The sequence below is a fragment of the Siphateles boraxobius genome, unplaced genomic scaffold (assembly GCF_051911475.1).
Source record: "Siphateles boraxobius isolate OS27281-9 unplaced genomic scaffold, OSU_SipBor_1 68, whole genome shotgun sequence".
Lineage (NCBI taxonomy): Eukaryota > Metazoa > Chordata > Actinopteri > Cypriniformes > Leuciscidae > Siphateles > Siphateles boraxobius.
In genome coordinates this window covers 2,183,643-2,209,943 of record NW_027509195.1, presented here as the reverse complement: position 1 = coordinate 2,209,943, position 26,301 = coordinate 2,183,643, and the positions used below count along the sequence as shown (strand labels likewise).

The 26,301-nt window shown below is 40.4% G+C and overlaps 2 protein-coding genes across 21 annotated transcripts in view; one reads left to right on the top strand and one right to left on the bottom strand.

Moving 5' to 3' along the window:
- Window positions 1-26,301, top strand: part of LOC143722650 (papilin-like) — a 630,543-nt gene that overhangs the window by 207,244 nt on the left and 396,998 nt on the right. For 3 of the 20 annotated variants that reach the window (XM_077214118.1, XM_077214120.1, XM_077214111.1), the window contains exon 1: window positions 7,686-7,791. The exons of the other annotated variants lie outside the window; for them this stretch is intronic. In XM_077214118.1, coding sequence (XP_077070233.1) covers window positions 7,701-7,791 — 91 coding nt within the window. In that variant the 5' untranslated portion in view covers window positions 7,686-7,700. Of the gene's footprint in view, window positions 1-7,685; window positions 7,792-26,301 lie in introns of those variants that run through there. 20 annotated transcript variants of the gene reach the window in all.
- LOC143722662 (uncharacterized) overlaps window positions 1-26,301 on the bottom strand; it is a 508,319-nt gene that overhangs the window by 365,618 nt on the left and 116,400 nt on the right. The gene's annotated exons all lie outside the window — the stretch shown is intronic.

Below are 26,301 nucleotides of genomic sequence, written 5' to 3'. Positions count from 1 at the left end.
ATCTGGCCTACGTGTGAGTGTTAATATTTTAAACCATTTTTATCCCGTAGCCTACATATAGCCTACGCAGATTAAAACCATGAACACGCCATTTTCCTCTTAACAATCAATTTGAAACATGCAATGCGGGGGTAGATGAATAAATAATTGGATTTTTAATATACCTGATGTCTCAGTCACAGATAGGCAGTCGTACAAGTTAACCGGTTGACTTATTAGAAAACATGAATCTTTAAAAACTATAACATAGGGCTTTACGGAACCTATATATAGGCCCTCATATTTTATTAACAGGTAAACATCCAGGAAACATGAGTTTGCCATTAAACATTTTATTTGCACTTTGTACCAAATAATGCAAGCATTGGACAAAAAATCTCGTTAAAAAACGACAACACAAACGGTCGTGCTTTAGAATTTAAAATCAGCTGCTTATATTCTTACAGTGAATTATCATCATTTGCGTAAAATCCCGAGTTTGTGCTGATCCACCGATCCTGATAGAAATATTAAGAACCCAAGTGAATGACGCGCTAATGTAAAACATCTCCCTGGCCCGAAGTACAGGTGCAGTAACCAAGCGTTAGTTTTTAAAAAATAACTTCATCTATTCTGTGTCTTAAGTACAATACAACATTAGCCAATAGATCTTAACTAAAATTACCATGGTAAACCGATAATAAGATACGATTAAAGTTAGCATAATATTTCTTTAATACGGCCAAATCATTCACAAAATCGAACATAAAAGAATGCGCATGCTCAGATCGTCTACATTCTTACTAGTAATAATTGAATTAGAGAGCTCTCTAATTGCATTTTTACTAGTAAGAATTGAATTAGAGAGCTCTCTAATTGTAATTGTTACTAGTAAGAATTGAATTGTAGAGCTCTCTAATTGAATTCCTACTAGTAAGAATTGCATTAAAGAGCTCTCTAATTCAAATAGAGAGCTCTGCAATTGCATTCTTACTAGTAAAAATTTAATTAGAGAGCTCTCTAATATGGCAAGCCGTTTTAGCTTAAATTGTACCCAGCCCTACTCGTCGTAATTGCATTTTTACTAGTAAGAATTCAATTGGAGAGCTCTCTAATTCAATTCTTACTAGTAACAATTCCAATTAGAGAGCTCTACAAATGAATTTTTACTAGTCACATGTCTCAATTGACTTCCATTCATTTTTAATTACAGAGCTCTGTAATTGAATTGTTACTAGTAAGAATAACAATTAGAGAGCTCTACAATTGAATTATTACTAGTAAGAATTACAATTAGAGAGCTCTCTAATTGCATTCTTACTAGTAACAATTCAATTAGAGAGCTCTCTAACCCAATTCTTACAAGTAACAAATACAATTAGAGAGCTCTCTAATTCAATTCTTACTAGTAAGAATGTAATTGCAGAGCTCTCTAATTCAATTCTTACTAGTAAAAAAACGAATTAAAGATATGTACAATTGCAGAGCTCTGTAATTGAATTAGAGAGCTCTGCAATTACATTCTTACTAGTAACAACTGAATTAGAGAGCTCTCTGATTGAATTGTTACTAGTAAGAATTGAATTAGAGAGCTCTCTAATTGTAATTGTTACTAGTCATAATTGGATTGGAGAGCTCTCTAATTTAATTCTTACTAGTAACAATTCAATTAGAGAGCTCTTTAATGAAATTCTTACTAGTAAGAATTAAATTAGAGAGCTCCGTAATTAAAAATGAATGGAAGTCAATGGAGACATATGACTAGTAAAAATTAATTTGTAGAGCTCTCTAATTAGAATTGTTACTAGTAAGAATTGAATTAGAGACCTCTGCAATTGTAATTCTTACTAGTAATAATTGAATTAGAGAGCTCTCTAATTGCATTTTTATTAGTAAGAATTGAATTAGAGAGCTCTCTAATTGTAATTGTTACTAGTAAGAATTGAATTGTAGAGCTCTCTAATTGAATTCCTACTAGTAAGAATTGCATTAAAGAGCTCTCTAATTCAAATAGAGAGCTCTGCAATTGCATTCTTACTAGTAAAAATTTAATTAGAGTGCTCTACAATTCAATTCTTACTAGTAAAAATCGAATTAGAGAGCTCTCTAATCGTAATTGTTACTAGTAAGAATTGAATTAGAGAGCTCTCTAATTGTAATTGTTACTAGTAAGAATTGAATTGTAGAGCTCTCTAATTGAATTCTTACTAGTAAAAACGTAATTACGACGAGTAAGGCTGTGTACAATTTAAGCTAAAACGGCTTGCCATAAAGAATTGAATTAGCGCTCTCTAATTGTAATTGTTACTAGTCATAATTGGATTGGAGAGCTCTCTAATTGTAATTCTTACTAGTACAATTGGAGAGCTCTCTAATTGTAATTCTTACTAGTAACAATTCAATTGTAGAGTTCTCTAATTGTAATTCTTACTAGTAAGAATTAAATTAGAGAGCTCCGTAATTAAAAATGAATGGAAGTCAATGGAGACATATGACTAGTAAAAATTAATTTCTAGAGCTCTCTAATTAGAATTGTTAATAGTAATAATCGAATTAGAGACCTCTGCTATTGTAATTCTTACTAGTAATAATTTAATTAGAGAGCTCTCTAATTGTTTTTTTACTAGCAAGAATTGAATTAGAGAGCTCTCTAATTGTAATTCTACTATTAAGAAGTGAATTGTAGAGCTCTCTAATTGAATTCCCACTAGTAAGAATTGCATTAAAGAGCTCTCTAATTGAATTAAAGAGCTCTGCAATTGGATTCTTACTAGTTAGAACTGAATTAGAGAGCTCTCTAAATCAGTTTTTACTAGTAATAATTGCATTAAAGAGCTCTCTAATTGGGATTGCTACTAGTAAGAATTGAATTGTAAAGCTCTCTATTTGAATTCTTACCAGTAAAAATGCAGTTACGATGAGTAAGGCTGGGTACAATTTAAGCTAAAACGGCTTGCCATAGGCGGCTGCAGTGAGGAGAGGAGTGAAAAAAGCGCAGGCAAGCCGGACAGTTCTCGCTTCTCGCAGTGGATCTGACACCTGCGAGATCAATGATGGATATCGCGGGATTCATGGGATTCATGCTCGTGCACAGTGTTGCTGATAAACTGGATGTAATTTAAGTTCTGCTGCTTTTATATGGAAATAAATATAATGCACAAGACACCCAAAGTAGCCTACTTATTATTTAATTTCATCCCAAATATGTGTTTATCAATCATTTTTTTCTTTAATACAGACATAGCCTATGTGTTTTTTCATATAAAATGACATTGCATAACCCATAGAGATCGCACTGTCCGAGAGTTTGGGAATATAAAATATGATATGTCATGTGTCTGTATAACAGTAAAGCCAGGAGGAGTGTGTCCAAGCAGAAAATATGAAGCAGAAGTGTGTGCCCGGCAGTGTTGGGAAAGTTCACTTTCTACATGAACTAGTTCAGTTCAGTTCATACTTTAAAAACTAGTTCATTTATAGTTATTTTTTTTCATATGTTGCTGCAAGCTATTATTTTTCAAAATTATTGCCACAGCTAGCTCATATAGAATGACATCCGAGTTTTAAAATCAAACATTTTCAAAGAGAACAATACATCACGGTTGTTTAAACCAATCAACATTAAGCTGTGTCGTCAGCAGGTCGTTTCCCATCATGCTTTTGATCAGCGCAGTCGGTGGAGAGTAACTGCGCACGACTGCAGAATCCGACACGTGCGCCTTGCGCTTGCGAGAGCTTTTTGACATACGTCAGCATGACATCAGAGCAAGGCGGACCACACTTGGACATATTTCTAACCGGCATGCATTACGCGCTGATCGCCGGTGATCGGTTCTGCACAGATTTTGCTCATCTCAAACAAGCCTAACTGTACGTTCACACCGCCGTCGACTTCAGCGACAAAGAAGCTCTAGCCGCCCTGCCAAGGACGCTTGTCAAAAAGTACGGGGAAGCTTGTTGACGCTTTGGTCCCTCTGAGTCACAACATTAAATGTAATAAACAGAAAAAACAAGCACTATTGAAGAAACATTTTATAATGACAGCATTTTTATAACCATTTTGGTCACATTTGATCGGGGGAAAAAAATAATAATTAGCTATTATTATTATTATTATTTGCATAAGTACAATTGGTCAAATCGGTGTTACTGTGAGCAAATGAATTGTATTCCCGCTTGAAACGAGCGTTCGTAAATATTTCAAATAAAAGTTGCGCTCATTCTCAAACGTGTATCACTGGATCATTGATAATCGCGAAGTTGTTGTGTAACTTGTGTTTGGTGCTGCTGTATTGTATTTGCGGAGAAGACGTCGGATTCTGAGATTTTGGGTTCACGACACCCTCCAGGACCATTATCTATATGCAAACAATGTGATATCATAAATGATAAGAAACCCAGTGATGAAACAGTGATGGTTAGCTTCTCCTCCATTTTCTCGGAACTAATGTTTTGGTAGGAACAAAAGTTTACATGGTATGTTTCTCTGGGATCAGCCAGCGCGGGGGACGTCTATATTCCGATTGGTTGCTGGCTTTTGCCGCTGCTTGCCGATGAAACCGCGTCATAGCTCATTACCATAAAGTTGAGCTACTTTCAACTTTCTGATTGACGCTCAAAACGCGACGCCGATGGATTTGACTCTCCTTGCAGCTGAGCGAAGCCAGCTTCCATTGAAAATGAATGACTTCCGGTAGCTTTGGAAGCCCAAGTCGGCGGCGGTGTGAACGTACAGTATAGTTCTGTTTAGAGACGGTGCCATCATGCATGCGCAGTATCTCCAGGTCATCGGTTCTCCGTATCGAACGTGTCCAAAAGAAACAGTTCTCGGTTCTGTACTGGTGATCTGAGAACTGGTACCTGTGCATTCTGTAGTACGTGCTAGTGATGGGCATTCCGGCTCTTTTTCGGAGTCGTTTGACTCTGCTCACTGAAAAGAGCCGGCTCTTTTGGCTCACAAAATTTTTTGACTATGATATGGTGTGAAAACAATTATAATTAAATTATTAAATGAAATCATACTCACAATGTCTCACAACCTCTTTAAAAATGCATTAATTTGTTATGAAAAAAAGAATACTATTAAACATTTGCATTTAAATTAAAACTTTTTTATGTATAGAAACAACATTCAAAACAAATACAATCTGAATCTGAACAACATAATAGAACCCATATTAAAGAAAAATAAATAACTGAAAGGATTAAACTGGTCCCTCTTTTTCTCTGTTCTTTATTGGCATGTTAATAACCAGCATGAACTATCTCACTAGTTATGTTTTGCATAACTAGCATGAACACACACACACAAAATGCTGATCATATTTTTATTTTATGAGAGATTTACATTCAAAAATGCAAGCTGCCTTACTTTCGAGGGGCTGATGCGGTTTCTTCTCTCAGTAATGTGCGTGCATGCGTGCGTGTGTGTTTGTGTGTGATGGCTCGGCCCCTCCCTCATGCAGTATAATTGGTTGACACCTCGTGTATGATTGACAGGAACAGAAGTTGAACAGGCTGATCAGACAGTCAAAACGAATGTGTGCGCCTTTTAGGCCTATATAATTTTTATTTTGTTCTTTGAATTAGTCAATTATTTTAAATAAAATCAAATTCATTCATTATTTCAGTATTACATAATGATTTAATTTAGGGCTGCAACAACTAATCGATAAAATCGATTATAATCGATTATGAAAATCGTTGTCAACGAATGTCATTATCGATTAGTTGGTCTGCTTACGTCACGGGGAGCGTTTACTGGTACGCACACACACGCAAGGTCTCTCTCCCTCAGGGGCTCAGCCGAGCGCGCGCGCTACACGGTTTGGAGCAGTCTCTTCTGTCTCGCATGCGCGCTCTTGCTTGCGCGCTCTAGATTTCGGGAGTTTGAACTAATTCGCGGGCATCAGGGAGCCGCAATCAATATGCGGGAGACTCCCGGGACTTCCGGGATGTCTGTATTTTGTCTCGAGCATCAGGTTGCGCAATCAGTTCGCTCGCAACGTAAGTGATGGATTAAAATAGCGCTACCGCAGAAATAGGTTAAATTAAAACGGTCTTTACAAAGCGAAGCACTAAATATAAAGGCAGTTAATAACAGCAGCAGTAAAATATTGTTTTTTAGTCACTGTACTCAGTGGTTTTCAGCGAATGCTTGTGCACTAATGCATAATTTCTCCTGTCCTTTACTCAAGCCTGTTAGCTTGCTGGGTAACGTTACCTCCATTCCGTTCTCTTTTTATAGCATTTGTCTACTAAGTTTTAATTGTTTTTCAAACGCGATCTACTGCGGCTCTACATTCACACAATTGTTTTCAGTCTTTCTATATTTATTTAATCAATTTATCCTTATATTATTCTTTTATATATTATATATAATATATATTATATTCTTTATCCTTATATTCCTTATATATAATTAATTTTAAATAAAAATTAAATGAATTATATATTTTAGATGTTTTTAGTTTGTTTTTAGTTCAGATATTCACATCTGAACAACATGTCTGTGTGAATTTGTTTTAACAAAAATTGTGTTAAAACATAATATGTTGGATATCATTTTTTTAACAATAATCATGTTTGTCAACTTGCCATCAGCAATTATCATTAAAAACAATGCAAATATTGATATTAGTAAAACTCAATGTGTGGCTTTTGCACTTTTTAAAGTACACTTTTAGACATAAATACCCTGATTTACGGTTTTATTTAGTTATAATAAAAAAAAAAATCTAATTTAATTTCTATCCGATTAATCGAAAAAATAATCGTCCGATTAATCGATTATCAAAATAATCGTTAGTTGCAGCCCTAATTTAATTTCTATAGGCTATATTTTTTAAAATAGAGTCGGCTCTTCATATATGCGAGCCGTAGAGCCGGCTCATTCGCGAACGACCCATCACTAGTACGTGCATGCGCAGTATCAGCTGCTCGTGCTCATCATTTTCTCTCAGCATCAACCTGTCTCTGTTCAGTGAACTGTTGGAGTTACTGGAGTAAAATATACTCTGGGATATTGGTTTATTTCGATTCGGAGGGACTGTCAGGCATGTCTGAAAGTGAGTAACTGTGGTAACTTGTGGATCAGCACTGACGCAAGATGTGAACTGAACAATTCAGTCCGATTTAGTGTACTGGTTCGACCGGTTTACTAAAAAGAACCGGTTCAAAAGAACGATTCGTTCACGAACCGGCCATCACTACGCTACATCGTCCAGACTGCACTAGGGTACTTGACCTGACTCTGTAAATTTCAGACGCAAATCTAATTTGGAGTAGCTTCTTATGGGAGCGGCAGTGACAATACTTTGAAAAAAAAAAGATATTACATAATATATTATGTTTCTAGTATTTTAGTTTTAATGAGAAATTGGGTGACCCCAAGGTAATTTTTTGGGCCTTATGGGGGTCCCTTGATGCTTATGAGAGGTCCGGGACCCCCCCAGCCCCCCCTCAATTCGAACACTGGTTTTAGATTAGATATTGCTATTCAGGTCTTGACTGCATTACATAGATGTCATACCACTTCATCAAATGATTTCAGTTATTTCAAAGGTCCTTACAGCCTACAACAGCAAAAGAACCAAAAGCCCCAGTGAAAAGGACATTCAGCATTCAGTAATATGGCTTCTCTGTCATGTGTCTGTACAACAGCAAAGCCAGGAGTGTGTCCAATTGGAATAATAGGACCAGGAAGGTGTGCCGTGATACTTATGGAGTCGTGTGGCGATGACAGTGACTGTGCCGACAATCAGAAATGCTGCAGCAGTGTTTGTGGACTTCAGTGTATGGCTCCAGTTACAGGTATTTTTATATTATATTAGCTATATTATATTATACTATATGGGGCTGTTGAATGCTTGAATCTGATTGGTTGACAAAGGTTCTAAGGTGTGCAGTTATTTTCAGGGAAACACACGGCTAAAGTAGTTCCAGGCAGGTCTTGACCGCATTACGAAGATTTCAATATCACTTCGATAATAATTTCAGTTAATTCAAAGGTCCTCACAGCCAACAACAGCAAAAGAACTAAAACCCACGACAAATAAAACACAACATTTTAAAGTAGAAAGACCGAAATAGTTCTTTCTAGTAAAACATATTCCAATAATATTAAGCCTAGGTACAACAACCAAGAAAAGACTTGCACTTTTTTTTACAGTGAAAATTCATTCAGCATTCAGTGATATGGCTTCTCTGTCATGTGTCTGTATAACAGTAAAGCCAGGAGGAGTGTGTCCAAGCAGAAAATATGAAGCAGAAGTGTGTGCCCGGCAGTGTTGGGAAAGTTCACTTTCTACATGAACTAGTTCAGTTCAGTTCATACTTTAAAAACTAGTTCATTTATAGTTATTTTTTTCCATATGTTGCTGCAAGCTATTATTTTTCAAAATTATTGCCACAGCTAGCTCATATAGAACTACAGACACCAATTATTTTATCGGCAGGCAAAGTTTGAACAGAAATGTAAGATTTTCCCATCCTCACCGACCTTGTCATAAAACGTCCCGGGTTACGTATGTAACCCTAGTTCCCCGAAGGGACGGACGCTGCGTGTAATCGCAGTGGGAACGCCCTCCAGCGTAACGCGTCTGAAGCATGAATGAAATCAGTCAATGGAGAGATGGAGCGTCATAGCGAGTGACGTCATCGACCAGGAAGCTATAAATATCCCCTGAGCACACAATACGCCAGCTTAAAGTTACTGAAGCAAGCGACCCAAGGGGATGCCGGGAGTATGGCAGGACACGCAGCGTCCGTCCCTTCGGGGAACTAGGGTTACATACGTAACCCGGGACGTTCCCCTTCAGGGACTACCGCTGCGTGTAATCGCAGTGGGAACGCAATACCCACATCCCCATACGACCAAATCCCCGTCGTGTGTCATTAGGAGACACAAACCGACGAGAGAACCTGAGCCCCGGGAGTGGAGCTAAGATCAAGGGAATAAAATCTAACGAAAGTGTGCGGTGAGGACCAGCCTGCCGCATCACAAACGTCCTGAAGAGAAGCTCCTGAAAGAAGAGCTGTAGAGGCAGCCATACTCCTGGTGGAATGAGCCCTTACAGCCAAAGGTGAAGGCTTATGGGCCAAACCGTAAGCAAGCGAGATGGCCTCGACCACCCACTTGCTCATCCTTTGCTTAGATGCCGGACACCCTTTCTTAGGTGACCCAAAACTGACAAACAGTTGTTCCGATCTCCTCCACAGGGCAGCTATGTGGACATAAGCATCTAAAGCCCTAACGGGGCACAGCAAATTAAGTCTCTTCTGGTCTGACGTCAGAAAAGGCGGAGGACAGAAAGCCTGCAGAACTATAGGTCTAACAATAGTAGTTGGCACCTTAGGAACACAACCTGGTCTCGGACAGAGAAAGGCCTTAACCATACCAGGAGCAAATTCCAGGCACGAGGGAGCCACCGAAAGTGCTTGAATATCTCCAATTCTTTTTAGAAATGAGATAGCGAGAAGAAGGATAGTCTTTAGCGTAAGAAACTTTTCCGAAACTTCCTCGATGGGCTCGAAAGGAGCTAGGGAGAGACCTTCTAAGACGATGGCCAGATCCCAAGCTGGTACCCTCGTGCGAACTGCAGGCCTCAGCCTCAAGGCGCCACGAAGGGAGCGAGATATAAGTGGGTGTCTCCCGAGAGAACCTCCGCTCGAAGGGGCGTGGTAAGCAGCTAAGGCCGCCACGTACACCTTCAGTGTGGAGTGGGATAACCCTGTGGAGAGACGGTCCTGCAGGAAATCCAGAACTGTACCAACCGGGCAGTTAACTGGGTCCTGCTGGCGCTCTCCACACCAAGAGGTGAAAAGTTTCCACCTCGCGGCATATAACTTCCTCGTGGCGGGAGCTCTAGATTGGAGGATGGTCTCAACGACCTTAGTCGAGAGACCAGAATCTATGAGCTGGGCCCCCTCAGAGGCCATGCCCACAGCCTCCATAGTTCTGGGCGGGGGTGAAGGATCGACCAACTCGCCTGAGAGAGTAGATCTCTCCTGATCGGTATCTCCAGGGGAGAGCCGTCGAGGAGAGACACTAGGTCCGCAAACCATACTCGGGCCGGCCAGAACGGGGCTATTGGCAGAAGACTGAGCCCGTCCCGGCGAACCCTCTCCTGAACTCCCCGGAGCCGAGCGATCGGGGGAAAAGCGTACAAACGTGACCTCGGCCACAGATGTACCATCGCGTCCACCCCAGTGGGGCTGGCAGGCTGAGAGAGAACCACAGTGGACAGTGTGCTGTCTCTCGGGAAGCAAATAGGTCTACCTCGGCACGACCGAAATGCACCCATAGGAGCTCCACCACCTCGGGGTGAAGACTCCATTCCCCGGGCCTCGGCCCCTGCCTTGACAGGATGTCTGCCCCCTGATTTAAATACCCCGGGAGATAAATAGCTCTCAGAGAAAGAATTTTCCCCTGGGACCATAGAAGGATCTGACGTGCCAGTTTGTAAAGTGGGCGAGAACGCAGACCCCCCTGATGGTTGATATAAGAGACCACTGATGTGTTGTCTGACCGGACAAGAACATGGTGGCCCCTTAGGTCTGGGAGGAAATGTTTCAGTGCCTGAAACACTGCCAACATCTCTAGACAATTTATGTGCCATAGACGGTGATGGTCCTCCCACAGACCCTGAGCTGGGCGACCACTCATGATCGCCCCCCACCCCGTGAGAGAGGCATCTGTCGTTAGCATAACGCGACGACAAGGAGCTCCCAACACAGGGCCTTGGGACAGAAACCGAGGATCTTTCCACATAACCAGGGTGCGATGACACCGTCGCGAACTCATGATCATGCGAAGCGGATTTCCCCTCGGGGAGAATCCCCTGGTTCTGAGCCACCACTGTAACGGTCTTATGTGCAGGAGGCCAAAAGGTATCACGTTGGACGCAGCTGCCATGAGACCTAACAGTCTCTGGAACTGTTTTACAGTGGATGACTGGCCTAGCTTGACCTGATCTACTGCGGCGAGAATCGAAGCAACACGAGCAGGTGACAACTGTGCCTGCATTGTCGTCGAATCCCACACTGCACCGAGAAAAGTGGTTCTCTGTAATGGAGAAAGAACACTCTTCTTGGCGTTGCGCCTCAACCCCAACCTCTTGATGTGAGCAAGAACGACATCTCGATGCCGAAACGCCTGTTGTTCTGATTGAGCTAGAATAAACCAATCATCTATATAGTTCAGTATACGGATGCCCTGCACCCTCAGCGGGGCTATAGCCCCATCCATACACTTCGTGAACGTGCGGGGTGACAGTGCTAGGCCGAACGGAAGAACACGATATTGATAGGCTTCACCCCCGAAAGCGAACCTCAGGAACTTCCTGTGTTGAGGGAGGATAGATACGTGGAAGTAAGCGTCCTTTAGATCTATCGTGACGAACCAGTCCTCGTATCTGATTTGACACGATCTGCTTGTATTTAAGAGACGCAGATCTAGAAAAGGGACGCAGCCCTCTATCTTTTTTCGGAAAGATGAAGTACCGGCTGTAGTATCCTAACTCCCTGCTGGGTGGAGAAACCCGCTCTATAGCTCCTTTCGCTAGGAACTCAACTAAGGGAACCAGCCTCTCGAGGCTGGCCTCTGGATGAACATCCCGAGTGACAGACACAGCGCCCTGTAACGTACTGGCAGGGAACAGCTGGTCTGGGCACTCCACAACCCTCCTCGGAGGGGGCGAGCGTCCCTCGGGAAATCGCTCGCCGAGTCTCTCTACGCCCTGTATAGGCAGGGTTAGTAGAGCAGACCCCTGAGGGCATCGGGAAAGACAGGGCACCGTGTTTTTGTGCAGTGAACTCAAGTCTTCCACGATGGGGACCACCCTCAGAGTCCTGACGTTCAGCACGTCAGGATTTTTTCGACGCTGCCTTCTTTGCGATAATGACTGTCCTCAGATCAGCCCTACCCCGAGAAGGTCGCGCCGGAGAGCGCCCCGCCTCGTCCCTCCAGTTTCTCTGCGGGGGGGCACGAGACGCGACACTCCATTTCTGCTGCGCTCTTTTTGAAGTACTCGGCGGCTGGGACTGCCCTCGCTCAGCAGCCCCAGCGACACGCACTTTAAGGAGCATAAATTTCTGAAAAGCAGCCGCCTGTTTCTTCTCTTCCTGGAACCTCTCCGTGACAGAGTGAAGAGCGTCACCGAAGAGGCCCGCAGGCGAAACTGGAGCATTTAAAAGGAGAGTCTTATCTTTCTCCTTCATAGAGGTCTGACTCAACCACAAGTGTCTCTCTGTGGCCACCATGGCTGCCATAGACCGGCCGATAGATTTAGCGGTCTCCTTGGTGGCCCGGAGAGTGAGATCAGCAGTCTGCCTAAGCTCATTAATCATATCCACAGAAATGTCACCCCCCTCACAAGCATCTTTAAGCAGGTCATCATAATGGCCATAGTGTGTAGACATGCAGCCGCCTGACCCGCCGCCGAGTAAGCCTGCCCCACTAACACAGAAGTATTTTTTAGTGGCTTAGAGAGCAGAGCCGGTGCTTTAAGTGAAGATGACGAAGCAGGAGAGAGATAGCTAGCGAGCGTCTCTGCCTTCGGCATGGTCACGTACCCTGAAGCTTTTGCACCAAAAATGTTTCCATAAGCATTAGACTGGTTAGTATAAATTCTTTTTGAAACAGGTCTAACCCAGGTCCTTGAAACCTCAGAGTGAAGATCTGGGAAGAATGGTAAGCACCGGCGAGAAGGCTGAGGACGTGCAGACAGAAGTCTATCATCTAATTTGCTTTTATTTCTAGACTCCTGCCTATCAGTTGGCCACTCGATGCTGAGCTTTTCAACAGCCCGAGATAACACATCTATCAGCCCCTCTTCAGCAGTATGCTGGAGTGACGAGTCAGTTTCTTCTGATGCAAAACTTTCGACATCGAGCTCCTCAGAGCTGGATAATCTAAGCTCGACATCACGTGCCTCGACCCGGGCAGAAGTAACCGCTGCAGAGCGTGCTTCCAGAGCCGGGTGAGAGGCACTAGATCTCGCTGGAGATAGCTGAGATAGGGCGGAGCCCGTCTCAACGTCGCCAGTGAGATCCATCTGCGAGCCCCAAGACAAGCGCCGCCGCTCTGCCTCAACAGAAGCGGGACCCGAGCCTCGGGGAGCTCGCAGCAAACCACTCTCCTCGAAGAGCGATCGCCGCGAGCGCAGAGTTCTCAAGGGAAAACGCTCGCAATGCTCACAATCGACCCCCTCGAGAGCCGACTGGGCATGCTGCAATCCCAAACAAGCAACACACAGCTGATGTGTATCCCCACCCGTGATGTATCGTGTACAGGGGGAAACACACTTTCTATATTGCTCGCTCGTCACTTTGACACTCATATTGTTTTTTTTATATATATATATATATATATATATATATATATATATATATATATATAGTGAGAAACTCCTGTCTAAACAGACAAACACAATCGCTAGATTTCAGACACACACAGAGCTTGCTGAAGTAACAAAAAGCTGGCGTATTGTGTGCTCAGGGGATATTTATAGCTTCCTGGTCGATGACGTCACTCGCTATGACGCTCCATCTCTCCATTGACTGATTTCATTCATGCTTCAGACGCGTTACGCTGGAGGCCGTTCCCACTGCGATTACACGCAGCGGTAGTCCCTGAAGGGGAACTCGTTTAAATGGTCATACGACGCGTCCTTGCTGCATTTTGTTTTGATGACGCATGCGGCGGTGCGACACTGGTGGCTGGTGTTGCCAGAATGGGTGTTTTCCTGCTACATATTAAGTCCTGTTTACGGTGTGTTTTAGCCGTGTTTTCGCCTGGAAGGCTCTATAGAAATCTGTCACCCTATTGAACGAAGTTGAAGGCCGTGTTGCAGGCAGAGGCGGGCACAAATACATCAAAAACTATTTTGTTACAAAATACAAATACTGGCTCATGAAATGTAACAAAATAAAATACAAAATACTGATGTGAAAAATGTATTTAAATAAAATACAACTAATTAGTATTTTGAAAATACAAAAATACTCCCACAACTATCTTAAGTCTTTTTTTTTATTACTGAAAGGTCAATAACACAAATAGTAGCAATAACACAAGTATGAGACATGTGTAAATTAAAAATGGCGAAGAAGCAAAATAAAAAAGTATGGGCATTTCACTAAACCTCTACAGGGGCTGAAATAGCTCCCTCTGACGTAAATGGCATGTATAGCTAAGTTCACATCAATGGTGTGGTAGGCTGCCCTTAATAGCAAAACGTGTTTGATGTAGGCTACGTAGCCATATTATCACCGTTACTCTACTCGTGCCTTAGAGGACAAGTTCGGTATTTTAAACTTAAAGCCCTGTTTTAAGATCGTTTCTGATGAAATAGAACGGTTAAGATTGAAATTTGGACAAATGTTGCTGTCACGAGAATTTTCGGTTTCTGTGTTAGCCTATTGTATCCAGTGTTGTGCAAGTTACTTCTAAACTGTAATACATTATATATTACTTGTTACTGTTATTTAAAAGTAATTCATTAACTTACAATATTACTGTCTCAGAATTGTAATGCGTTACATTACTCCTGTATTACTTTTGAGTTACTTTCACCAAAATAACTATACAGAAGTAGAACTTAACATTCTAAAATGACTAGGGCTGTAACGATATGCGATATGAAACCGAAATCGCGACACTCAGATCCACGAACCTGCAGAATGGCGACACACCCCTTCCAACTCCCAGCGTTATCCATACCGTCCAGATCCAATGCTACCACATCTTTAAATTAGCCTACTATTAGTATTATTTGAAGTTAACTTAACATTAGAAAATATGTAGACCTACACCACAAAACTAGTTGAGGATAAATTATTTAAAATTTGGGAATTCCAGTGTTATGGACATGACATTTGCAGACTTGCAGTCAAAACTTATATAATTATATAAATTCTCAGAAAATGCATTAATACCAAAATATTGAAACGTCTGTTTATCCATAGGGCTCCTCCCAGAAAGGAGTCCAGACATTAGAAAAATATTAGTCTAGACATGCGTTTTATATTTAATATTAGGGAAATCGACAGTCATGTGTGACAAAAAAAAATCTTTAACTTTCAGGAGGCAACGATTTTTTTGTTGTTGTAATTCTGTGAATTACACTGCGCAAATCTAATGAAGAAGGGTTGGCTCTCCACAGAACATAAAATATTCATTTTATTTTATTTTTTGTGTTCGCATTTATGAGGAAAAAACAATGTTACAGACGTGACAGTTCTCCGTTACGGACGCGACCGCTCTGAAGCGGCACTTAAAGACTTCTTTAAAACTTTCACAGACACCTTACACAGAAGACACGAAGCCTTTCTTCAAAGTGAATTTCGTTTTGTATTACGGACCTGAAAAATATATCTATATTGAAATGTCTACTTGTAAACAGAACAATTCAAAACGAAAGAAAACAGACTGCTCTCTGCTTATGAAATGAAATGTGCATTTCTCTCTGGTGCATTCACTAGCCTACTGCGAAGATCGCGAGTCAGCATCGTCAACTTCATCTTGACTTTATTAATAAACAATCAACATGTCTCCTTGCTATATTTGACATATTCATAATCATTGCTTTTGCCGGTTCTTTGTGACAGCTTTAGGTGCTTTATCGGCAGCGCCGCCGCCCTTACATGAACGCGTCACCACGGCATCAAAAACATGATTGCGTGATGAAAACATGAAAAATACCACATAAACATAGCCTAACTGTTTAGAAAGAAAACACAGAACGAATAGCCTAATGCGCATACGTACATCTCGCGAATGTAGTCTTCTTCATGCCATCTTCACCATTAGCCGCTTTTCCTCTGGCCAGCGTGAGCACAGAGGCCGAAATCATACCTCACGGCACTCCTGTAAAAAATAAATCGCTATACAAATATATCAGACGCTGCCATTTAGTCTTTAATTACAGACTTGGACACCACACGTGGCTATTGACTGACCACGAACAGGTAATTTAGCCTACTTGCATCTTTCATTCGTTAATGTCTGGCGGTCTTGCTGGTTTTTTTTTTTTGTTTGTTTGTTTGTTTTACAATTAAAACTAAAAGTCTGTTGTAACGCAAGCCTTACCGAACATTTACCGAGTAAAATATTACTGAAAATTGATTAGTAATGCCTTACACTACTGCGTTACAGCATAACGTAATATGTTACTGTAATGCATTACTTTTGTAACGTGTTACTCCCAACACTGATTGTATTTTAATCATAATACAGTATATATGATTAATCATATTAATCATAATATGTGTGGGTTTGTTTTTCACACGAGACTCTAACTGTCCTGACCGCGTATGCCTTTTCCATAGTAGAATCGCGCTGCGTGCGCAAGTACTGAAAAACAATAGGATTGATTATTTTATACAATATCAATATCAATATTTCTCATATGTAATACTTAAAGACGTGTAAAAACTGCAGATGGATGTTATATTGTGAACGCTTAGCATGGAGATTTCTATGGAGTTATGACAGACGCGCTGTTTCATAATAGAGATTGCTAATGTGACGTCATCGTGACGTATTGCCAGTGGTGAGCGCAAAGCATTTTGGGAAATAAATTGCAATAGTCCTTCTTGCACAGTTTTGAAAACGAACGCTAAGTGTTGTTTTAAGGACATGTTTGTGTATGCTCGTATACAGCCACTCTGAAGCGGTCAGAGGCGATTCTAAAATATTCAAAAAGTCGAGACAGGACCTATCCTCAAAATTCTACCCACCACTCTAACTTAGTTCATCCAAAAAGAAAATAGACTCAAAGTGCTAAATACCTGAATTATCCTTTAAGATCGGATCAATATATTTGTTTTCGTTAATTTCAATGAACCCTAACTTTATTCTCATCTGAATGGTAAATAATTGATTTTCGTATAAAATTATACTACCATTAAAAACACATTTGATTTTTTTAATCAATGTAGAATATGTAACTGCTCTGAAGAAAATAAATGAAAACCAATGCGATATGATTAATGTCCAAAAGATGTAACCCACAGCCTGTTTTGAAATGGGGTTGGATAAATATGTTGCTTTTAAAACTGTGTGTGTTTGGTTGGGTGACAGTTGTAGGTTACAGTTTGACAAGAGTTTAGAGTGTGACAAAAGCACAATGTTGTGTTTTATTGCGAGTGTAAGTTACACAAATATAAGTAAACACTTTGCAGTTTGAATGATAACCTCTATGAACAAAATGACGGAGTATGTTTTTTTATGTTTCCACTGTTCGACCGCGCCTCTCTCTCTCTCTCTCTCTCTCTCTCTCTCTCTCTCTCTCTCTCTCTCTCTCACACACACACACACACACACACACACACACACAGTTCGATCGCGTCTCTCTTGACATGAATTCTGACTGCATGCAGATAGATGAGAGAGAGCGAGGAGTGTGGTGCTTAAAACATTACATTTGAACGGACGACAGTTTTTTGGTATGGTCCGAAAATGTTTTCTTAAGCCCGCTGCATTTTGTAGGATTAGCCTATATTCTGTTTTTCACGCTATTTGTATTTTTTTCATGCCAGAACACTAGGCTGCTATGCCAGCCCATGTAAACGGGCCAAACATACCCATAATTCTTTGCATTCTGATGATGTTGCCGCCCAGTTGGTCACATGTCTTAGCGATCTCTATAGGTAGGGCCTATGATGTCCTTTTATGAATGACAACACAGTTCTACCATAAAGACTCAGAAGGATTCTCGAAAAAAGAATTTATTTTGTGAAAGGAGTTTACAGACAAAAATAAAGGTAGATGCTCGTCAGGCTCCGTCTCTGAGTTCTTTGGCGTAGGCCTCGTCCTCCGTCAGGGTCTGAAGGTTAGCTTATAGGTCCTGCCTGATGTTAGAGGCAGGGGCGGAGCCTACCCCCAAAAAGTGAGGAAAATGTGACGAATTCCATACATACCTATGAGTATTCTGAAAGCATACAGTAGGATTAATAAATAGGGAAGACAATAAGACGACTTTTAATTGCTTATCTTAAAGTCAGGTACTAAGCATAAAAGATTAAAACTACGATATGTTCTGAGATAAGATAGCTTATAAGAGACTTCAGCAAGATCGAGAGTAGGAATGTCACTCTATATGGGCAGAGCTTATTTTTAAACGTGGACGAAGCCGCGTCTGGCCGCAAAACTTGAAATGGGAATTTTAACGAAGCCTTGATAGGCTGAGTTGTTAAGATACATACATACGAAAGCCTCGGCTGCCCATGATAGTAGGCTTTAAAGTAATCATTAAAACTGTACATTAAGCCTCGATCGGTTGATGCCTCGATAGGCTTAGTTCATGCGACAGATCCGAGATTAAATGCAATATGCGTTTATGAAATAAGACACGATTGTCTAAGGCCACGGTAGGCTAATCCCTCGATAGGCTGATGCCTCGATAGGCTTAGTCCATACGTCAGAACCGAGATTAAATGTAATATGTGTTTATGAAATAAGCCACGATTGGCTAATGCCTCGATGGGCTGATACCTCGATAGGCTGACGCCTCGATAGGCTGACGCCTCGATAGGCTGACGCCTCGATAGGCTGACGCCTCGATAAGCTGGTGCCTCGATAGGCTGGTGCCTCGATAGGCTAAGTTCAATTCAATTCAAATTTATTTGTATAGCGCTTTTCACAATACACATTGTCTCAAAGCAGCTTTACAGAAAGTGCATTTCGGAAATGTACATAGAAAAATACAGTTAGTTAATCATGTATTAATTTATGGCATAATATATCGCCGGGTTTGAGTCGTCTCTTCACAGGCGTCGAGTCGTCTCTTCACAGGCGTCGAGTCGTCTCTTCACAGGCGTCGAGTCGTCTCTTCACAGGCGTTGGGGCATCTAAAGTCTCCGTGAGAGGCTGGATACAAACTGGAGCTGACGAACGCTATTTACCTCGGGACTAGCGTCCCGAGATAACAGCAGAAAGGCAGATGGGAAATAATTAGCATAGCTGATGTTCATAATGTTAATGCATTCGAACTGATTCAGCAGTAGTATTAAAGGTTAATCATTAAGTGAATGCTTGGTTAAAGAGATGCGTCTTTAATCACCTTTATTTTATTTATTTATATAGCGCTTTTTTTTTTTTTTTTTTTTTTTTTACAATACAGATTGTATCAAAGCAGCTTCACAGTGATAACACTAGTTTTATCTAGTTTTAAACTGTGACAGCGAGTCTAAGTCTCGGACAATATCAGGAAGGCTATTCCAGAGTTTAGGAGCTAAATGCGAGAACGCCCTCCCTCCTTTAGTGGACTTAGATATCCTAGGAATGACCAGAAGCCTCGAATTTAGTGATCTTAAAGAGCGCGATAGATTGTATGGCGATAGAAGGTCTGTTAAATACACAGGAGCTAAACCATTTAGGGCTTTATAGGTCAGTAGGAATACTTTGTCAGGGAACTACACTGCGACCAAAATGGTCGCATATGCGACCTTTTGAAATGCCATTGCGACCCTAATTTTTAATGGGTCGCAAATGTATCACCGTTTGATTATTTTTCTACCTATATGTTTTAGGCAATATGCTATGATTTACTATGAGCATTTATTAAAACAGAAATGTGTATTTTAAGAATACGTTTTATAACGTGCTCGGAGCATTCAACAGATCAAGTTGGCTTCGCGCTTGTTTAACTGAGAGAACGAGCAGAGAGAGTGAAACCCCCGCGCGCGCACTCCCTCACCGTCTTAACACTGTCTTGCTCTCTCTCCCGCCCTCGCTCATATTAATGAATTGAGTTGACTGAACATCTTTGAGAATACACGATGGTAAAAGGTCGGACGACCAATTTTTTTTTTCTCCCTGAACTACCACTGGTTATGAATTGTGCTAAAATAACGTTGCCTCATCTTCTCTGAAAAGCTTTCCACACATTCAGATTACATAAACAACACTTTCAATAAACAAAACCAAAAAATCTATCTAGTGATGAAATGTTTTCTGTGTTGAGACAAATCTTGTGCGATGTCCTAAACTGCCTGGATAATCACACAACGTGTGCCGTGGTCCGTTAATGACACGTCCAATTCGCGAATTAATATGACTCCTTTGAACCGATTCACTTTAACGAATGGTTAAAACAACTGATCTGTCCAACACTAAACTCAAGAGACATAAATCAGAAAAACTTTACAATAAGGTTCCATTTATTAAAGTCTGGTTAACTACATTAGCTACATCATACACTGTTCGTTCGTTGGCCAGAGGAGAACTGGCCCCCGACTGAGCCTGGGTTCTCCCAAGGTTTTTTTCTCCGTTCTATCACCTGCTGGAGTTTTGGTTCCTTGCCACTGTTGCCTTGGCTTTTGGCTTGCTTAGTTGGGGACATTTAATTATTCAACAATATTTTTGATCTGCGTTACTTCATGTGGACGATTACGCAACTTTATTCTAGAAACAAACTTCTTGTAATTATTTTCATGTTATCACTGTGAAGCTGCTTTGATACAATCTGTATTGTGAAAAGCGCTATATAAATAAAGATGACTTGACTTGACATTAAAACATTCTATTAATATTAGTTTCTATGTGGATTTACTCCATGACAAAACCAACCCAGTCATTCTAGAATGATTTATTCTTTCCAAATAGAGCTATTCAAGTCATCTGGTGAAATTGTTTTTATATCGCAATATATATCGCAGAAAAATAAACTATCGCAATGTCATTTTTTACCAATATTGTGCAGCCCTAATGTAAATTCTGTGGGCCTTCAATTGCAGGACTGTCCAAATTTCTAACTGCGTCAAAACAATTCAAACACAAATCATTGAAGCTTCACAATGACAGTATGAAGCACGCGAAGTGGATTATATTTATTTTATTTTTCCTTAAGAGTTCAGAAGTCTGCCCATCTGTGCCAACCATAGCATGTTGAAATCCAAAAGAAATTCATTCTTTATTGTGTAGGCCTACTGTATTTTCTATTGCAGTAAATCTATCCCAACCAATTTTAAAGAAAACAAGAAGGCATTTGGTTTAAAAGATGGCAAGTAAAATAAAAAGCACATCTGTATGCAATAGTTTCATTATTGGTCATTATTATCCAGAGCGGCTTACTATAAATAATTTGTGCGACCAAATCATGTTTTGCGCTAGTAACTGAAAAAGTTGTGTGCCACCAGTGGAAAATGTTAGTGTAGTTCCCTGTTTGTAATTGATACGTAACTTAATAGGTAACCAGTGTAGAGATGATAAAATAGGTGTTATATGATCATATTTTCTTGATCTAGTAAGAACTCTAGCGGCTGCATTTTGCACTAACTTTAGCTTGTTTATTGAGGATGCAGGACAACCAGCTAATAAAGCATTACAGTAATCTATTCTCGATGTCATGAATGCATGAACTAGCTTTTCTGCATCAGAAACAGATAGCATGTTACGTAGCTTAGCAATGTTTCTAAGGTGGAAAAAGGCTGTTCTTGTAATATATGAAATATGATTTTCGAAAGTCAAGTTGCGGTCTAGTACAACACCCAGGTCTTTTACTGTAGTGGATAAAGTAACAGGACATCCTTCTAAATTAAAGTTGTATTGTAAGGGATTTTGTGGGTAGTTTTTTGGACCAATAAGTAGTACCTCCGTTTTATCTGAATTTAATAGCAGGAAATTACACGTCATCCAGCATTTTATATCATTTAGACACTCTGTCAATTTAGATAAGTTAGTGTTTTCATCTGGTCGTGATGAGATATATAATTGAGTGTCATCAGCATAACAGTGGAAATTAATTCCATGTTTTCTTATAATATTACCAAGTGGCAGCATGTATATTGAGAATAGCAGAGGGCCTAACACCGATCCTTGCGGCACTCCATAGTCTACTGGCGTTATCTTTGATTTTTCCCCATTTAAACAGACAAAATGGTAACGGTCTGATAAGTACGATCTAAACCAGCTTAATGCCTGTCCCTGAACACCAGTGTAGTTTTGTAGTCGATCCAAGAGTATTTTATGATCGATAGTGTCGAACGCAGCGCTAAGATCGAGTAGAACTAGTATTGAGATACAGCCTTGGTCAGAAGCTAAAAGTAAATCATTTGTTATTTTAACTAGCGCAGTTTCTGTGCTATGATGCGGTCTGAATCCCGACTGGAATTTTTCATAGATATCATTTTCTTGCAAGAAAGAGCACAATTGAGCGGACACAACTTTTTCTAGTATTTTAGACATAAATGGAAGATTTGAGATGGGTCTGTAATTTGCTAAGTTATTTGGATCTAATTGCGGTTTCTTAATGAGAGGTTTTATTACTGCCAGCTTGAATATTTTTGGAACATGACCTAAAGATAAAGACGAGTTAATAATATTAAGAAGAGGCTCTTCCACTACAGGTAACACTTCTTTCAGTAGTTTAGTGGGTATTGGATCTAATAAACATGTTGTTGGTTTAGATGCAATGATAAGTTTATTTAGCTCTTCCTGTCCTATAGTTGTAAAGCGGTGTAGGTGTTCTAGAGGGGCCATAATTGAGGCTGAATCATAAGACATCATAGAGCAATGTATATTTACAATTGTGTTTCGGATGCTTTCTATTTTCTCATTGAAGTAATTCATAAAATCATTACTACTATATTGTAACGGAATATTTTGCTCTGGTGATGTTTGTTTATTTGTTAGTCTAGTCACGGTGTTGAATAAAAACCTTGGATTATTTTGGTTATTTTCTATTAGTTTGCGGAGATGCTCAGCCCTGGCTGCTTTTAGAGCCTTTTTATAACGTGACATACTGTCTTTCCACGCGATTCTAAAGACCTCTAAATTAGTTTGTTTCCATTTACGCTCTAAGTTACGAGTTTCTCTCTTGATTGCATGCGTAGCACTGTTGTACCATGGTGCTTTAGTTTTCTCTCTAACCTTTTTTAGTCTAATTGGTGCAACAATATCTAGTGTACTAGAGAACATGGTGCTCAAACTGCTAGTCATTTCCTCTAGTTCATCTGTTTGTTTGGGTGCACTGCGCAGCCGAGATAGATCAGGTAAGCTATTTGAGAATCTATCTATAGTGGTTGGAAGGATTGTTCTGCCTGGTCGATAACGTGGCGCAACTTGACAAATTTCAGCAGTACGTATTACGCAAGATACCATGTAATGATCAGTGAGATCATCACTTTGCGGTATAATATTTATATCAGTTGGATTGGTTCCATATGATAAAATTAAATCATCATTAAATCAATTAAATCAAATTAAGTTCATGCTGATGCCTCGATAGGCTTAGTTCATGCGTCAGAACCGACATTAATGTGATAAGCATTATTGAAAAGACCACGATAGCCTTAAATGCCAGTGAACGTAGAGTTTCGGAAGCCGCGATAGGCTTAGCCATATTGCAGCTATCATGAATGACCATCACGATAGACATAGCAAACAGGGATATGAATAACTTTGAGCATTATATAGTATTTCCCATCAAAGCTAATCTATAATAATCAGCTACGGGCTGAGTTTATAGTGAAGAACGAAATAAATCTGGCAAGCCGAGATTAACTGCATATGTAACTTAAAAGAGCAGCGAAAAACGAACGTATGATATGAATCATTAACCATCGCCACCAGTAGCTAGCGAAGAATTTACTGATGAATTCCGTACATACCTATGAGGATTCTGAAAAGCATGCAGAAGAATTAATAAAATAGGGAAGACAATTAGACAACTTCTTTATTGCTTATCTTAAGGTGAGGTACTGTATGGGAAAGATTCAACCTACGAGATATACTGACATGAAGATAATTGATTGGAAGCTTTAAAAGATCTAAATTGGGAATGTCACTATGTGAGCTGAGCTTCTTATCTCCTGAATATGAACAGAAGCCACGTCTGCCCCCAAAACTTGAGATGGAGATTTTAAATGAAGCCTCGATCGGCTGAGATTTTAAGATGCATACAACCTGGGTATGAATAGAGGGAGAAAATAAATAAAAGCAAAGTTAAATAGCATATGCACCAGCCCTCGTCTTTCTTTAAAAAAAATAGGTCCGTAATGACCTTACATTTATAAATAATGAGGCTGTCGCCAGGCGACTTCCTGAGGAGCCACAAAAGGCAGAGATGACACATTGGCATAACTGCTATCAGGGAAGCTACGATATGCGCAAAATATTTGGCTTTAGCGTACGGTCATGAAAGCTCGGTCAATTGTGAAGTCAGGGTAGGCTGAGTTCATGTATCGGAACCGAGATTAGTTGAAAGCTCGATAGCATAATTGTAATAGGCTACGTATAGCCATGAAACGATCACAGTGATTGTAAAATAGGTCCGTGATTGACCATATACAGTATTTATAAATGATGAGGGCAGTTGCCAGGTCGACTTTTCCGAGGAGGCACGAGAGGCAGAGATAAGACATTGAGATGATTACAATCGGGAAAGCTACAATTTGAGTTTATGAACGAAGGCTGCGATCGGCCATGAAAAAAAAAAAAAATTGGCTTAGAGTACAATCATGAAAGCTTGTTCAATAGTGATGCCTCGGTAGGCTGATGCCTCGAAAGGCTGAGTTCATGCATCAGAATCGAGATTAGTCGAAAGCTTCGATAGCATTAATGTAATAGGCTACGTTTAGCCATGAAACAATACCAGTAATCGAAAAATAGGTCCATGATTGACTTTATATTTATAATGATAAAGGCTGAAGCCAGGGAGACTTTACCGAGGAGCCATGATAGGCAGAGATATGACATTAAGATGATTACAACCAGGAAAGCTAGGATATGCATTTATGAACAAAGGCCGCGATCGGCGATGAAATATTTGTCATAGGGTTCCAATCGTGAAAGCTTGTTCGATAGCGATGCCTCGATAGGCCGATGCCTCGATAGGCCGATGCCTCGATAGGCCGATGCCTCGATATGGCCGATTCATGAATCAGAACTGAGATTAGTCGAAGGCTTCGATAGCATTAATGTAATAGGCTTCGTTTAGCAATGAAACATTACCAGTGATCGTAAAATAGGTCCGTGATTGACCTTACATGTATAATAATAAAAAGCTGAACTTTTCAGAGGAGCCACGATAGGCAGAGATATGACATTGGATGGTTACAATCAGGAAAGCTACGATACGCGTTTATGAACAAAGGCCGCGATCGACCATGAAATATTTGGCTTAGAGCACAATCATGAAAGCTTGTTTAATAGTGAAGCCTAGATAGGCTGATGCCTCGATTGGCTGAGTTCATGCATCAGAACTGAGATTAGTCGAAAGCTTCGATAGCATTAATGTAGTAGGCTACGTTTAGCCATGAAACGATACCAGTATTCGTAAAATAGGTCCATGATTGACCTTATATTTATTATGATAAAGGCTGAAGCCAGGGAGACTTTTCCGAGGAGCTGCGATAGGCTGAGATAAAACGTTAAGATGATTCAACCAGGAAAGCTACGATATGCATTTATGAACGAAGCCCGCGATCGGCCATGAATTATTTGGCTTTGGATTACGATCGTGAAAGCTCACACAAGTTATGCCTCGATAGGCAGAGCTCATCCGTCGAGAACGAAATCAAGTCGAAAGCTTCGATAACATTAATGAAATAGCCCAAGATTGGTCATAAAATGGCAGTAATCGTAGAATTTCAGAAGCTGTGATTGGCTTAAAAATATTGCAGCAATCAGAAACGAAAATCACGATAAACATAGCAAGGATACGAATAATCTTGGAGCGTTGTTATTATGGTATTTTCAAAGCTATTCTTCATTAAACAATTATGGGATGAGTTGATGGTAAAGAACGAAATAAAGAAAGCCGCGATTGACTGCGTGTAACTAAACAGATTAGCAGCGAAAAGCAGACGTATGATAGATGTAAGGATTGTTAACCACCACCAGTAGCTAGCGAAAAATTTACCTCGAATGTCGGTTGAGAGGGCTTGTTGAGCATTTAGTAGAACATACGTGTCGGATCTGATGTAGGTCTTGTATGCTGTGGACGACCATCTGCCGAGCATTTGGATAGGGGAGTCGGGAACGTCGCATTCGGCTACTGTTGTTGTGGCTCCGTACAAAAGGAATGCCCAGTGTATATATGTGGAGAAGGACCGGAGAATTAAGGAGGAACTACATGGGTTCAAAACCAGTGCTTTGTCATTGGAAGACCGTTCGGTTATATGAAAAAAGGGGAGTATTGAAGTGTGGTCATGCTTTGAGATATGACCATAGAGGTATAAGGGCAATAGGAATTATAGACTTTAGATATAGTAATAACGCCAGAGACTCCAGAAGAATCTGTTTTCGAAAACTCAAATACATTTAAAAGGTGGGAGAAAGACATAAATCGGAAATAGAAAAGCCACGAGCCAAATTAA